At 42.8% G+C, this 16420-nt stretch overlaps 2 protein-coding genes across 3 annotated transcripts in view; both read right to left on the bottom strand.

Moving 5' to 3' along the window:
• Positions 1 to 16420, bottom strand: part of SLC25A17 (solute carrier family 25 member 17) — a 421378-nt gene that overhangs the window by 79266 nt on the left and 325692 nt on the right. The window lies entirely within an intron of this gene.
• ST13 (ST13 Hsp70 interacting protein) overlaps positions 1 to 16420 on the bottom strand; it is a 41624-nt gene that overhangs the window by 11542 nt on the left and 13662 nt on the right. For both annotated transcript variants that reach the window (XM_065580565.1, XM_005302561.5), the window contains exons 7-11: positions 16282 to 16392; positions 13735 to 13837; positions 7027 to 7143; positions 6104 to 6155; positions 4746 to 4846 (exon numbers count right to left, since the gene is read on the bottom strand). In XM_065580565.1, coding sequence (XP_065436637.1) covers positions 4746 to 4846; positions 6104 to 6155; positions 7027 to 7143; positions 13735 to 13837; positions 16282 to 16392 — 484 coding nt within the window. The remainder of the gene's footprint in view (positions 1 to 4745; positions 4847 to 6103; positions 6156 to 7026; positions 7144 to 13734; positions 13838 to 16281; positions 16393 to 16420) is intronic.

Below are 16420 nucleotides of genomic sequence, written 5' to 3'. Positions count from 1 at the left end.
GCAAATATAGTGCCCATCTATAAAAAGGGAAATAAAAACAACCCAGGAAACTACAGACCAGTTAGTTTAACTTCTGTGCCAGGGAAGATAATGGAGCAAGTAATTAAGGAAATCATCTGCAAACACTTGGAAGGTGGTAAGGTGATAGGGAACAGCCAGCATGGATTTGTGAAGAACAAATCATGTCAAACCAATCTGATAGCTTTTTTCGATAGGATAACGAGTCTTGTGGATAAGGGAGAAGCTGTGGATGTGGTATACCTAGACTTTAGTAAGGCATTTGATACAGTCTCGCATGATATTCTTATCGATAAACTGCGCAAATACAATTTAGATGGGGCTACTATAAGGTGGGTGCATAACTGGCTGGATAACCGTACTCAGAGAGTTGTTATTAATGGTTCCCAATCCCGCTGGAAAGGCGTAACGAGTGGGGTACCGCAGGGGTCTGTTTTGGGACCGACTCTGTTCAATATCTTCATCAACGACTTAGATATTGGCATAGAAAGTACACTTATTAAGTTTGCGGATACCAAACTGGGAGGGATTGCAACTGCTTTGGAGGACAGGGTCATAATTCAAAATGATCTGGACAAATTGGAGAAATGGTCTGAGTTAAACAGGATGAAGTTTAACAAAGACAAATGCAAAGTGCTCCACTTAGGAAGGAAAAATCAGTTTCACACATACAGAATGGGAAGAGACTGTCTAGGAAGGAGTACGGCAGAAAGGGATCTAGGGGTTATAGTGGACCACAAGCTAAATATGAGTCAACAGTGTGATGCTGTTGCAAAAAAAGCAAACATGATCCTGGGATGTATTAACAGGTGTGTTGTGAGCAAGACACGAGAAGTCATTCTTCCGCTCTACTCTGCTCTGGTTAGGCCTCAGCTGGAGTATTGTGTCCAGTTCTGGGCGCCGCATTTTAAGAAAGATGGAGAAATTGGAAAGGGTCCAGAGAAGAGCAACAAGAATGATTAAAGAATGATTAAACATGACCTATGAAGGAAGGCTGAAAGAATTGGGTTTGTTTAGTTTGGAAAAGAGAAGACTGAGAGGGGACATGATAGCAGTTTTCAGGTATCTAAAAGGGTGTCATAAGGAGGAGGGAGAAAACCTGTTCACCTTAGCCTCTATGGATAGAACCAGAAGCAATGGGTTTAAACTGCAGCAAGGGAGGTCGAGGTTGGATATTAGGAAAAAGTTCCTAACTGTCAGGGTGGTTAAACACTGGAATAAATTGCCTAGGGAGGTTGTGGAATCTCCATCTCTGGAGATATTTAAGAGTAGGTTAGATAAATGTCTATCAGGGATGGTCTAGACAGTATTTGGTCCTGCCATGCGGGCAGGGGACTGGACTCGACCTCTCGAGGTCCCTTCCAGTCCTAGAATCTATGAATCTATAAAGGTCTCCCCCTTGCTTTCACAGAGACTGTGGAGCACACAGCAAGCTGCTATAACAATGGGGATATTGGTTTCGCCGAGATCACAGCGAGTCAGTAAGCTTCTCCATCTCCCCTTGAGATGGCCAAAAGCACACTCCACCACCATTCTGCACTTGCTCAGCCGGTAGTTGAAGAGTTCTTTTTCACTGTCCAGGGCGCCAGTATAGGGCTTCATGAGCCAGGGCATTAGCGGGTAGGCTGGGTCCCCGAGGATGACTATAGGCATCTCCACATCCCCAACAGTTATTTTGTGGTCCGGGAAGTAAATACCTTGCTGCAGCCGTCTAAACAGACCAGAGTTCCTGAAAACACGAGCGTCATGAACCTTGCCCGGCCATCCGACGTAGATGTTGGTAAAACGTCCCCTGTGGTCCACCAGTGCTTGCAGCACCATGGAAAAGTAGCCCTTTCTGTTAATGTACTGGCTGGCCTGGTGGTCTGCTGCCAGGATAGGGATGTGAGTTCCATCTATGGCCCCACCGCAGTTTGGGAATCCCATCGCTGCGAAGCCATCTATGATCGCCTCCACGTTTCCCAGGGTCACTACCTTTGACAGCAGTACATCAACGATTGCCTTGGCTACTTGCATCACAACAACCCCCACGGTAGATTTGCCCACGCCAAAGTGGTTCGCGACTGACCGGTAGCTGTCTGGCGTTGCAAGCTTCCAGAGGGCTATGGCCACTCGCTTCTGGACAGTCAGGGCTGCTCGCATCCGGGTGTCCTTGCGCTTCAGGGCAGGGGACAGCAACTCACAAAGTTCAAGGAAAGTTCCCTTCCGCATGCGAAAGTTTCGCAGCCACTGGGATTCATCCCAGACCTGCAGCACTATGCGGTCCCACCACTCAGTGCTTGTTTCCCGGACCCAGAATCGCTGTTCCACGGCATCAACATGACCCATTGCCACCGTGATGTCCTCGGCGCTGGGTCCCGTGCTTTCTGAGAGGTCTGTGCTACTCAGACTTCAGGCCCTCACCGCGGTGCTGTAGCCTCCTCGCCTGACTTATCTGCATCTGCCTCAGGGAAAGGTGGATGATAAGCTGCGAGGCGTTGAGAGCGGCCACAACTGCAGCGATGGTCGCAGCGGGCTCCATGCTGGCACTGCTGTGGCGTCCGCGCTGTCACTGACTAGAAAAGTGCGCAAACTGATTTCCCGCCGGTGCTTTCAGGGAGGGAGGGCGGGAGTGATGGACGGATGACGACAGTTACCCAAAAGCACCCCCGAGACATTTTTTTTAACCAGAAGGCATTTGCGGCTCCACCCAGAATTCCAATGGGCAGCGGGGACTGTGGGATAGCTGCCCACAGTGCACCGCTTCCAATGTCGACGCTTTCCCCGTTACTGTGGGCTCACAAAGTCGAATTACTGTCCTTAGTGTGGACACACACATTCGACTTTGCAATGTCGATTCCAAAAATTCGATTTAAGTAAAATCGAACTACTCTCGTAGTGTAGACATACCCTAAGTAAATCCTCCCTCCACCCCTAAGTGTCACCACTACTGTCTACATTAAACAAAGAACGCTGTCCACATTACATATTTTTGCAATAGTTCAGAAGAAAGATCAACACTGGCAGAATCTCAGAACTTATACCAAGTGCTTCCAGGCTCTAAAATGCACTATCATTAACACCAGCACAGCTGCTGAGAACAGAGCTTCTATGTGATTTCAAAGGACTGGTTGGCAGTGTGAATTATGACAACTAGACGAACCAGTGAAGCTGAAATTCTTGTTTCTCACGTAAAGCTGTGTCAATAGCCGATTTTTTGGTTCACTGGCCATTAAAAAAAGAAAATAAATATTTTTGAGTTGACCTGAAAAAGTTTCTCAGCAAGCCAAGAAGTTGATTTTTTTTTGGTTTCAGATCAAACTAAACCAAATCTTTTTATTCAAGATTCTTTTAATTTTTTTTAAAGGGACAATGAAGTAGGTTTTTAAACAAAGGAGTTTTGAATCAGGAAATTGAAATGTTTAATATTTCCAAAATATCAAAATGAAATGTTTTAATTTTTAATATTTGTAGTTTTTTTGGTCTTTCAACCAAAAACACTGACCATTTTTTTTTTTCAAATCTATTAAACTTTTTGGTTGACCCAAAGCTGAATTTTTTGGCAAAGAAAGTTTTAATCTAAAAAATTTCTTGCAGTATTATTCATGCATGCCCTGGAAGCCATTACTGCAGATCTCACCAGTTCAGGTAAAGATTTGCTCCCAGGTATTGCTATCATTAAAATTAATGACGTCTGCATGGGCCAAAAGCATTGTACACATTTTGCAAGATTAAGACATTCCAAACAATTATTTCTTGCTATGCTTTTGCTTAGCATAGAAGGCTTCAAAACAGCTATGAAAAGCTGTTTCAGCAGGTCAGTGTGCCCAGGGTACTAAGTATTTCACACCTGAAAGCCATCCAGGACTAAAGCCCAATTTACTTGTTTAAATAAGATCAATAAGACACCTTTATACCTGCCCATGTAGACTTTTCAGAGTCCCTCAGTTTTGTTTCAGCCCCACCCATAATTTTTCTTCGACAACTTCCAACAGATTTGCCTTAGGGCCCGCTAGTGGAATGCTTCTCCTCTGAATTCCGACACCATAACTGGTTTAACAGGGTATGGAATGGTCTTAGCATGGGAAAAATGGGCTTTAATATATGGTAATATGGAATTTGCCAGATCAGTTCATCCAGCCCAGTGTTCTGCCTTTCAATTAGCCCTATGACCTCACTCCTGTCCCTGTTTTATCTTTAGTTGTCCCCCGTACTCACTTGGAATCCCGGACCTGTGGATACTCCCCTTAGGCTGGGGGAAGGTCCTTTAGTAGAGGGCGGGCTTCCGCCCACTCACTTCCTGGATCCCAATAGGAACAACAAGATTTATCCATACACATTCAAAAGACAACAAGCCTTCCCATTCACAGTAGGGTCAGATCTCGTAGAAGTTGTGTAATGAGAGTCCCACAAAACCATGCAAAAAGAGAGAGAGAAAATAGCTCCAAAAAGCTAGAGTGCATGCTGTATTGTACAATTCTAGTTTTGTCTAGAATATCTTGGGGCAGTGGAAGGTCAGGAGTATTAGCCACAACCAGCTAGACAAATAGCCTATATGGTCATTCCAAAAAGAGTGATGCCACCCATGCTGTTGGAGAGGGTTTCACTAACTGCTTGTCATTTGTCTTAAGGGAAAAAAACTCCCAACTTGGATAAGAAAAAGATTTTTCTTCCCCCTGTAAGTGACAAGAGAACATATGTTGTGTCCTCATTTTGCATGTTTATGTTTTATCACTGCAAGTCCTCACCTGCATGGCTGCAAGAACCTCTGGGTCGCTGAGAATTTCATTGAGACCAGGCATCCCTGCCATGCCTGGCATACCTCCAGGCATACCTCCAGGAAACCCACCTGCAAATAGAAAAGACAAGAATACACAAAGGAAAAAGTTCAGTCATCTATATACAAGCACATGCACATAGCCCAGGACAGCCCATCTTTTACCAGTCCCAGCCAGGAAGGTGAACAAACAGGTCTTCCACAAGGCTACTGTTGTTCCACCAACTAGAAAGTAGGGGCTTCATCACCTTCTCTTCCTGTGAATATATGCATTTCATTTCATCCATATTTTGGGAATCTAAGGCAATAAGAGGCTCATAACAAAGGCTGCAGTTATTTCGGGTTAACTCACCAAACCAGGTAAAGCCTATCAGCACAAATCCAGTAGCATAAAAAGAGTTTAAGTGTCTGAGGCAGAAGTAACATGGGGCAGGAAGTCAGCAGAGACACACCTCATGAACAAAGCACACCCAGTAGAAATCTTAGGCTTAATGCTTAGTCATGTATTAACAAAATAAACAAAGTGCCATAAGAAATGCCAATTTTGGACACTAAACCAGAATACATCATGTGTGTTGAGCATGGGGTGGGCTCATTCATCAATTTCCTGGTAGAACTAGTTTGAAGCCAGCCTGCACTTAGTGTACCCCACCCTCCAGGAAAGTCTTCTCATGCACTGGCACAGAAGTCCCAATTTCTCCCCAATACTCATTGCAAACAAAATATAGTGCCAAGAGCATGCAACTATAGCAGGTTTATTATATCCCAATGCTGGGGAAGAGATGGGTTTCCTCTGAACAGTACAGAAATTAGGTCTTATTAAATGGATTCTACTATGTCTTTTGAGAAACTACTCAACTGAACCACATCTCACTCCCAGCACATATTTCCCAATATTCAGTCTGAATTTCCCTTCACCCAATCTCATCATATTACTCTTCAAGAGAGCCCTCCAGGTCACCTTGGTCAACTCCTTTCCCTCCTAAATGTATTTTTACAGAGTTCTATTCCTCACTCCTGGTTGGCTAAGCAATACATCATTTTTCTTCTCACACACAACTCTCTTCAACCCAACAATCTTCACTGTTGAGCTCTGAATCCCCTCACCTTTATTTACTATACACCATGAGTTATACTCAGTAGTTGGTAGGAGGAGTCCCTCTCCCCTTCATCCCTCCAAAATTAAAGGCTTCTCAATTTCCTGCTCTCTCAGCCTTGTCCTTTCGCTGAATGATATCGAGAAGAAATGAAAGCTCTGGCCCTGCCCCACATGGAAAAGCCAACCTCCTTCTGCGCCTAATTGATTATGATTCCCAAAAAATGAGGTACCTGGAAAGCCACCAAACTGAGCTCCTCCTGCCTGTTGCCGGGCTTCTTCCTCCTGCAAATGAAAGCACATCATTCCAGAAAGAGCAGTGAAATGGAAGACAGCCTCCTACTACTTAAGTGGCCTTGTGGGAAAAAAACAGCATCAGCTAGATTCGAGACACTGAAGAGCAGGGGTAGTCAATAGGCAGGACCGCAGAATGGACTGCAAAATCTTTTATTTACTTATTATAGTTTTTTGGGTTTTTTAAAAATGTTCTCTGGAGTCTGGACCCTGACTATACCTTGACCAAGAAATTTTGACCTAGCAAAAAAACTACTCCTGCTTAAGAGTCTAGTGATGAGGGCCACATAAGTACCTATATACAACAGAAGTGAGAGGAAAACCAGATGGCAAGGTGGGGAGGAGGGTACGTGAGAAACTAGAGAGAGAGGGAAAAAAGCAGGGGGCGGGAGGAGGAGGAAATCAGAATCATGTTCAGCAAAAAAACCCTTTGTGCTGAGATTCAACTTACTGCAGCTCAGCTGTGAATACAGGCAATTCATATGCTTTAATTACTGTTAAAAGTTAAATTTTTCAGAAAACCTTTGCTCTGTTGTGTGGTCAAAAAGGAAGTGAAAAGTTCAGCGGTGGTGAAACTGGTAACTGGATATTCCAGATTCAACAGAATCTGAGGATGCAGAATCCACCTCTGATTTCACTTCTCAGATAATCAAGTAACCAAGACACCTAGCACAACAACTGGGTCCTGGTCCATGATTAAGACTCCTAGACGTTATCGTAATACAAATACTATAATTCCATTTTTAAAAATATACATGAAAGGGGTTGCATACAATAGAATTTCTATCAAAAAAGCTAACCTTGCACTACTCCCAAGATTATGCAGCGCTTTTTAAAAAATGGTTTTGTATCAAAAGCTCACCCTCTGTGCTTTCTCATGTTCCTCTCGGGCCTTCTTTACTCTCTCCAGCCTTTCCTTGATTTCTTTTTCTTCACGCTTTCGCTCATACTTCCTGCGATGTTCAGCAATCTTCTGAGCCTGAGGCAGGAAGAAACAGTGAGTATTCTTGTGCATTTCCAATAGAGCCATCATAGTATGGATGTTTTCCTCTGAGATACAGCATACATTTAGCCACTGAACTAGTTTCAGTGAGTTTTTAAAGAAGTGTTGATGACTTCATCATGTAGCATTAACTGACTTTAGAGATTACGTTTACCACACGTACCTTACAAATAATGTCAGCAGTATTGGGGCGTAACAATATGACTGGACTAGTCAAAATATGCACTTCCCCAACATACTCCCTTTACATGAAACTCTGGGATTTACCATTCCCCTTATCATCCACATCATAGAGCTCCCCAAGCTAATACCTTTGGCCAGCAAGAACAGTAATAGAAAAGCCTGGACTCTTCTGTAGACAGTCAATACCAGTTGTTTGCCATACAAACAGGGAACTTCCACAAGAATAATAAAAACATTTTTGCTGCTTCCAAAAACACCACCGCTGTGCATGCAAAATTTGACAATTAGGGCAAAAGATCACTTCCTGATTCTACTTTTGTAAAACGTTGGGCTTTTTGTCTTCTAGATGTCTTCATATGTAAAAACACTTACATGCAAGTTCCTTATTAAACCAGAGCTTCCCTGAACTCAAGTAGGGAAGGAGAGGTGGAAAAGAAGTTGTTTCTCACAAATGTTCTCCAAATGTATTGCCTCTACAGAGTCCCACTGCAGAAGACTACCTACCAGTGATCTCCTTAAGGAAGGGAGCCAAGTGAGGACCCCTACAAGTGGAAAAGTAATTGAAGCACTGCCTTCCTGAAACCAGGTTCTGCTTTCGATAGTGTTGGGAAAATGGTTCATGTCTTAAGTCACTGAATTCCACATAACAACCCTGCAGATTTCAGATATTGGCATGCATCTGTAACAGGGGTCGGCAATCTTTCAGAAGTGGTGTGCTGAGTCTTCATTTATTCACTCTAATTTAAGGTTTCGCGTGCCGGTAATACATTTTAATGTTTTTAGAAGGTCTCTTTCTATAAGTCTATAATATATAACTAAACTATTGTTGTATGTAAAGTAAATAAAGTTTTTAAAATGTTTAAGAAGCTTCATTTAAAATTAAATTAAAATGCAGAGCCCCCCGGACCGGTGGCCAGGACCCGGGCAGTGTGAGTGCCACTGAAAATCAGCTCGTGTGTCGCCTTCAGCACGTGTGCCATAGGTTGCCTACCCCTGATCTATAATTTGCTTGAGGCGGTCATTCCTCTGTCTGAAAGCTCACACCCCGAGACTCACGCACAAGAACACTACCTAGTGCATAAATGACTGGATATACTCTTATCCTTTTAGAAAGCCTTTGAATTGAGATGGCTTGACCCTTATCTCTCTCTCTATAGAGGCTACAAAGCTTAGTTCTAAGTAGTAAACATTCCCTCAGAATCCAGAGTACACAGCCTTACCTCTCCAGGGGTTTCTGGGGCTTTGACAAATATACAGGCAGTAATATATTGATGTGGAATATGAGAATAAGTGTTTGCCATTGAGGCTGCAACTTCTAGACTCTCCTGCCATGGTAATGACCACTAAAAACAAGGGATAAGTTTTCAGCAGAACCCAAGTCTCATTTTCAAAAATGAAAGACACTTAGAGCCTAAATCTTGCCCCTTCAGCCAGAAGTATTACTGACTGCAAAAATCCATGGGCTCAAAAGGGCCTTTTCATGAATCTAGCAAATACCAAATTAGAGTCTGAAAGATCAATAGGCTTTTAGATGGGAGAGTATAAATTTGTAAAATGTTTTAAAAGTCTTAGGATTGACAGACGTGGTCTCTTTCACAGAGACACACTAAGCAGATCACCAGCCATGCTGCTGAGTAAAGGAATCTGAGGTCCAGAAGCGTAACCCTGTTTCTCTGCTGGGCGAAGGAACACTTGACTCATGAGAAGAATGAATGGACAGGCTGGAAACTTGGAGAAATAGGTTTGCCACGTTCAGAATGACATGATTAAGATTACTGTCTCAAAGCAGCTTTCCCTTAACTCTCAGTATAAAAGAAAGACATTCACTAAGCACTGTGGATCCTTGCCCGCTCAAGCAAAACTTCAGGCACTTATTGTATTGATTCGTAGCAAAGAAATCCATATCTGGATGAGCCCACAAGGCAGCTAAGATGAGCCACCAAGAGTCTGAGTCGCCACTGGTAATGATCAGTATCAGATATATACTTAAAAATGTAGCCTATAACCTAATAGGGCAGAGCAGACAGGTTCACTTCATTTTGGATGCTCAATTCCTACAGAAAGACTGCCTCCTCACGGAAGCAACTGAGTTTCACTTTCTCAAAGTAATATATTGTAACTAAGGCTGCAAGTCTTTCACAGAGATCACAGATTCTGCAACAGCAGTCCCGGGTTTTGCCCGGAGCAGCAGTGACAGGGCCCCAGGCTGCTGACACCCCCACTCCTGGAGGAGCAGTGGCAGGACCCTGCCCCCTGCCCCACAAGCAGCAGCAGCACCCCAAAGCCCCCCAGATTTAGTCTCAGGTATTTACAGCACAAGTCATGGACAGGTCACGGGCTGTGATTTTTTGATTATCGTCTGACCTGTCCATGACTTGTACTAAAAATACCTGTGATTAAATCGTAGCCTTAATCATAACCAAGTTATCAGTAGGAATCTACATCAATTACCCTTCAACCTCTGGAAGTAAAGTTTTATGAAAGAGTCTGATGGCTCCCAATTTGAGGAAGAGCATATGGAGTTTCATTCCTGAGGCTTCCACACACCATGGTAAGTTTGAGGAGTGCTTTTAGGATCTCTATTGAGACGAGTCAACCAAGACGATCATCTAATTAATCATCCAATTAAACCCTTGAAGATTGCTCTGGGCAAATACTGCCAAAGAGTGAGTACTGGACTTTCTGAAGTGGAAACACTCACGTCCAGCAGCAATTGTTTGAATCTGGTGTAAAAACCAGCCACCCTTTCAAGGGTTGTGCACCTGAAGCCTTGCAGAGTTGGAGACAAAAGTGCAGTAGACATCAGGCTCAACACTACCTCCACTCTCTGTATGAGTTCTTGGACCATTTCCCTAGGCAGTCAAGCTAGAGTTCTTGCAGAATCTAAGGGTGTCTTCTGTGAAGACTAGCCCTTGAGCTGTAGCCAAGATATATTCAGTTTACTGTAGAGATCTGAAGGAGCAGCAAGGTAACTCTTGCCTTGCAGGAAAGACTGATCTTTTAGCAGTCAGCCAGATATGGACACACCTAAGGCCCCCCCATACAGATTAACTGCAAAAACTGCCAAGCATTTGGTGAATACCGTTAGGGGTGCTGCCAGTCCAAAAAGTAGAACCTTATATTAGTTATTGCCAAACATACTTCCTGTGCTTTTGCTTTATCAAGGCGTGGAAGTAGAAGTCTTCAGAGCTATGGTTCCATACCAGTCCTGAAGATTGAGAGGATTATGCTCCCCAGAACAGACAGGTAGAATTTTGTTTTCCTTAGGTAATTTCTTCAATTTGCAGAAGTCTAGAACAGAGCCTTTCCCAATATGGTTGCCAGGACCTCCTTTTGCAGCAGTTTCTGAGAAGGATGCTTGAAAAAGTAAAGGGAGTTAAGATGTGGTATGGCTTATAACTGGAAGGAATACTCATTTATGGGATCTAGGACCCACTGCTCCAGAGAAACACTTCACCATGCCTAAAAAATACTGGGACAAAGTCCCCAAATGGAGAGGCAGGAGAAGAGAAGAAGATCTGATTTTTTTGGAACTGGTTCAGGATCCTTTACCACATCCTTGCTTTTGAGATGCAGCATATGTTAATGAGGTAGTCAAGGGAAAGGAGGAAGATCTTTGCCTCCCAATGGGGATAGAGAGATTCATAGACTGCCTGCGTCTATATTGGAGACCAATCCAGAAGCGGTCTGTTGAAATTCCTTTTTGAGGAACCTAGAAGATGACTTTATGAGGAACAGATTAACCCAGCCCCAGAGATCTGGCCATGGACCCCCTGGTTTTTAATTTTTAAGGCTTCATCGGTCTTAAAACAGAAAAATGGTCAGCTCCTTTCAAAGAGTAAATCTATTATTTTGGTTTGAGTCATTAAGAGATCTGAATGTCTGAACCAAGAGAGTGTCTGAGAAACAGCTGTGGACAAAAGCCTGTCAGCACTATTCAGTGTATCTTAAGAAGCCCTTAATTATTAGAGACCTCTTAGCATTCAAAACCCTATAGGAACTCCTGCTTTTTGCCTTAGGGGGATGATTTAGACTCATAAGACCATCCCAGGCTATAAGCTATGTCAGGCCACATAACCAGAGGCCCGCAGAATCAAGATGGAGAAGAAATAAGCCTTCAGGCCAAATATATTACTTTCTGGATTTTTTGTATTTAGGGTAAATTTTACTTTTTCAGCTTTTAATTTATCACTTCCATCTCAACTAAATCTAAAATACAACTCATCCCTTCCTCACAACATGACATGGGAACCTTATTTCCTGTAAAGTGAACCTCACAGGCAGGGGGGCTCCAGACCTACCTGACGAATTTAAACAGACACTTTTAGCTTCCTGGGCACAGCCACTACCATGTCCTGAAATCACTTGAGACCAGGAGAAAGCATTTGAAAAAGCCTCAGCTAGGGAATGAAGTAGAAGGGGGGGGGGGGGTGTAAATCGAATCACTGATTACCCTACACACCAGGCAGAACCAGTATAGAAGGCAGTAAAGTAAAGAAGGCAGATGGCAAAGGATCATGTGGGAAGCCTTCTCTGGAATATCACAGCTACCACTTTTCAAAAGAGCATTGATGCAGGAAGACCACCATAATGCCCAAGTGCCAACTTCCCCATACCCCCTCCACATGGATGAAAGCAAATTAGCTAAGTCTGAAGTTGTCCAAGCTGACATCTGAAGTGATAAGAATGTTCCTATGCCTGCACTAGCTTCTCCTTGAGGTGGAGCGGTTGTAGAATGGCAAGGAACCTTTGTAACAAGAGACAAGTAGCCCATGGCACCGAGCTTAGGTCTGGAAAGAACCATGCATAGCAAGGATGATCGCACCAGCTTGCTTCAGCAATAGTCTCACCTGAACCAACCCAGCAGACCTAAGGGGGAGTAGTTAGTGCAAAATCCCCTTCCGCATCAGAGCCTTCAAAAGATGCTTTTGGCAGACCAATCCAATTGGTGTCTTGATGCAAACAAGCCCAGATCTGAAGAGGCCCTATCCTTCCTTAGGATCAAGGAAAGCCAACTGCCTCACACTTAGCTAAATTTGACAATGAGATCCGTGGAGCACTGCTGTCTTACCAGGACTGGTTTTGGCACCACCGGCACTGTAAGAGGCGCTTTTCTTTGCCCCAATTTAAGAACTCAAAGCCTAAGAAACTGCCTTCTTGGTTCCTATGGCTTAAAGGGCACCTTTATTAGAGAATAACCCCTTTCAGCCTGGGATTTAGCACAGACTTCTACTCCAAGGATGGCCCACCAGACAAACTACTTATACCTGGGGAGACTTTTTTAGGAAAAGTCTCAGACTTGAGCTACCAGACCCTCTTGCATAAGCAGATTCTGAAGCAGAGATTTCAGGACCTTTTTGGATAAAGCCTTGTAGACATTCCAGCATTTGGCAGGGTCCCTCTCTGAGGCATTTCACGTCTATCTGAAGCAAGGAACAGTGTGTGCAGGGTCACAGGAACCTGCCCTACAGGATTCCTAAGTGGCTCTGTGATCTTGACCAAGACCCAAGGCAACTAAAATGTTAACAAAAAAACTTGATCCTATTCCATACCTATTAAAACTGCACATGACCTATTTACCACTATGTAAGAATAACAAAAGAGAAAGGGATAGAGTGGTCACAGAACCAACCTAACAGGTGAATGAAAAGAAACAGAGGAACTATTAGACAAGATATTTATACCATTAATTTATGCAATGTCTAACTTGGAGAAATATTACACACCTTCCAACTGTTAACTACTGCTCAGAAACTACTGATTACATGGCTCAGCATGGGATGTCTGCAGTGGTGTTCTGCAGAGGCAAATTCATAAAGGAGAAGGATAGCTGCTTTTAAGGAAAGCATATGCTTCCCCCCAGTGGTAGAGTAGTGGAAGAAATTTACTATAGAAATCATGAGTTGAAAACATTGCTTCTGCATATTCACACTATAAGAGGAGTCCCCAGTGTCTCTGAGCCTCAGGAACTTTCTGGAAAGCAGTATCCATTGCAGCTATTTGAGTGTCCTCAATTCTGAATACTCAGAGCTGGGGTTACAAAGGGATGCATGACCCAAACTGTCTCAGCTCCTTCTGCTAACCTCAGATTATAACCCGAAAGAACAAGAGGGAAAGGGGCAGGTAATTATAAATATGCAGAAGCACCACACTCAAAGATCCAGTTACCCACAACTGGAAATGGAAAGAAAATCAATGCAATTTAAGCCACAGAGTTGTTTTATAACCTCATCTCTGAATGTTTGATACTGCAAGAGCACTTATGTATTCCCAAAGGAAAATGTTTACAGCCTTCAGAAGCTTTCAGAAGTCTCTCTAACAAGCAAGAATAGGCAGAAGTCACCATGAAGAAGCCAGTTTATTCCATCATCCCACCCCACTTACTCTTGGCTGCACCTCCTTCAGCATGGCACTAGCCTCTTCATCATAATCCAGTTTACATGCCAATGCAAGGTCATGTGCCGCCTCCTCCCAGTGACCCAGGAGTCTGGAATTGAAGAAATCAATATGGGGTTAGTAGCGCTCTCTCTTCCCATCCTTTAATTCGCAACAGACAAGGTGGTAGTCAATGTCCCTCTGGATCCACATGAACCTCTTATAAGTGGACACACAAATGAGCACCTGAATGGTTACAGAAAAGTCCAAGACTTGATAATTACTGTAGATCATGGAAAAAAAGCCCCAAGAGCATGAAGCCCTCAGGGGATACTTCCCTGCTGCTTTATACTCCTACAACCCAACTACCACTTTTGCTGGCAGAGAAGCCAAATGAGTGCTGTGAAGCCAATTAGTGCCATTCCTCTGAACAGCAGAAAAGAGGTTGCTGTTATGAAAAACAAGGTACTCCCTACCCAAAGTGGAAAGGTGTATCTCAGTAACAGGTATTGTATAGTCAATTAAAATTTTTAAGTGACTAATAGTATCTATTGCCAAAGAGTTTGTTACTTCCGTAGGCTGAGCTGTACACCCAGCCAGGCCCTTGTCCGCTCACTCTGGTCAGAACACCTTGTTGATTTTGGTGAAAGTCGGAAATCCAAAAAAGCTTGCTTTTCCAGTTTTCACCAATATCAATATGGTTCTGACCAAAGCGGGGAGGGGCCTAACGGACCCAGCTTGAGGGACTTTCAGAAGCCGGATTTCCACTAAAATCAGGCCCACATAGTGTCCATTTGGTGGTGCAGGCAGAAGCAGCTCCCTGGCACCCTAACCACTATTTTCGAGCCCTGAGGTCACTGCCTCACCACTATATCATGAGTAACCAAACGGTGATTTTAGTAGAAGTCAGGCTTTTTCAATTTTCCCCAAAATCAATATGGTTCCGCCCATTGATACACAGAGAATTTCCTATAATTTTGCAATTGATCAGATGCAGTTTTTAAAAGTTATCAGACTACATACAGACAGAAAAAGATAGAGACATGCCATCAGTTTGAGTGCAGAGCTTTGCTTCACTTGGTCAATGAGTGTTGAGCCTCATTTTGCTTGGCTAGTTATATTAAGGATAATACCACCTGACTCTTACACAGCACTTTTTGCCTATAGATCTTAAAGTGCTACACAAAGGAGGCAAATATCATCCCCATTTTATGGATGGTGAAAATGGAAGTAGAGGTGCAGTGACTTAACCAGCAGGCTAGTGGCACAGCCAGGAATAGAATCATAAAGCATGGACATTCCCCGACTCTATCAGGCTCTAACAGTACTTTAGGGTGTATTAGAGTCAACCACACCAAGGAAAGTTTTAATATCATTTGGATATGTTACGATAAGGGCCTCCATGGTCTTGTAAGTAGTTCTCAAGTGAAAACACTGCAGATCGTGATCTAACTAGATCTCATATAATTTAGCACATGGTGCATTGGTAATGAACCAATGCCCCAACGTGATTCAAGGGAACACTGGAATCATGAGGTTGCTAGAGGTGCAATTTTTAGGATGATGCAAAACTCTGGTCCTGATTTCCAAAAATCCTTAAATATACTACAGTACACTTTCTCAAGAGCAGAGTTCCTGATTATTCACTAAATGAGAATACATATTAGACATTTTCAAAGTCCTTTAGAAAACGTTGCTAATGTTTCATTACCAGTTCTGCAAATAGGATTGTTATCCTAGTGATGGTCTGCTATCTTAAGCAGATACCACCCATCATGGACCCTGTTAAGGGATGTATGTAGAAAAAATAAGCTTGCCCAAAAGAAAGCAGCAAAAATTGATTTTCAATGTTAAGTAGCTTTTTTACTAACAGTTTAGTTTGTTCCTCCTTAACTGTTATATGCCTCCAAAACAAGTTTAAAAACTTTAGATCATCATTCTTGAGATGTGTGGGTGCAGAGAGAAGAATAAGACAGTTAACCAAGACAACACCATAGAAAGTAATTACAGAATTTACTAAACTTGGCTTAAAAAATCCAGTTTTCATTACTTTAATAGCAAAACTCATTCTATCCTATTCATAAGAAGGATGTCAGAACACCTACCCATTTAATTGTTAATTCCTTATTACATTTAATACTTGAAATACTATAATTTTTGTAAATTAATTTACTTTTTGTAATACATTACAGGTTTTTGGACATTTTAGATTGGAGCCTTCACTACTAGTCCTAAACAATTTACTTTTACTAGTATAAAGTGTGTTGGGATTCTTTGGCATGTGGAAGCAGAGAAAAATTATACCAGTTCACGAATAAAAATCATAGCCCTACAGTTAAGAATGTTCAATGACCAATCAGAAGATTTTGGTGATGGCTAATAAAAGGACATTTGGTACCAGAAACATTTACCCTCCCATTAAATTTCCTCCTCCTTCCCACAAAACATCAGATAAACAATTCACAAGCCATAATGGATTAGGGTAGAAAAAGAACAAAAATTGCCTCCCTCACTAATGAGTGAAGGGAGAGGTGAAACATGGCTGCAATTCTTTACCTGTGAGCTTTCCCTCGCCACTTGTAGGTCTGTGCTGAATCTGGGTTTATTTGAATGGCTCTGTCACAGTCTCTAATGGCAGCATTTGGCTTCTGTAGTTTCACAAAGACACTGACAAAAAAGGACAAGATTTATTGTA

Source organism: Chrysemys picta, chromosome 1 (genome assembly GCF_011386835.1).
Source record: "Chrysemys picta bellii isolate R12L10 chromosome 1, ASM1138683v2, whole genome shotgun sequence".
Classification (NCBI taxonomy): Eukaryota; Metazoa; Chordata; order Testudines; family Emydidae; genus Chrysemys; species Chrysemys picta.
Note: the sequence above shows the minus strand (reverse complement) of the source record. Positions and strands in the feature narration are given on the sequence as shown.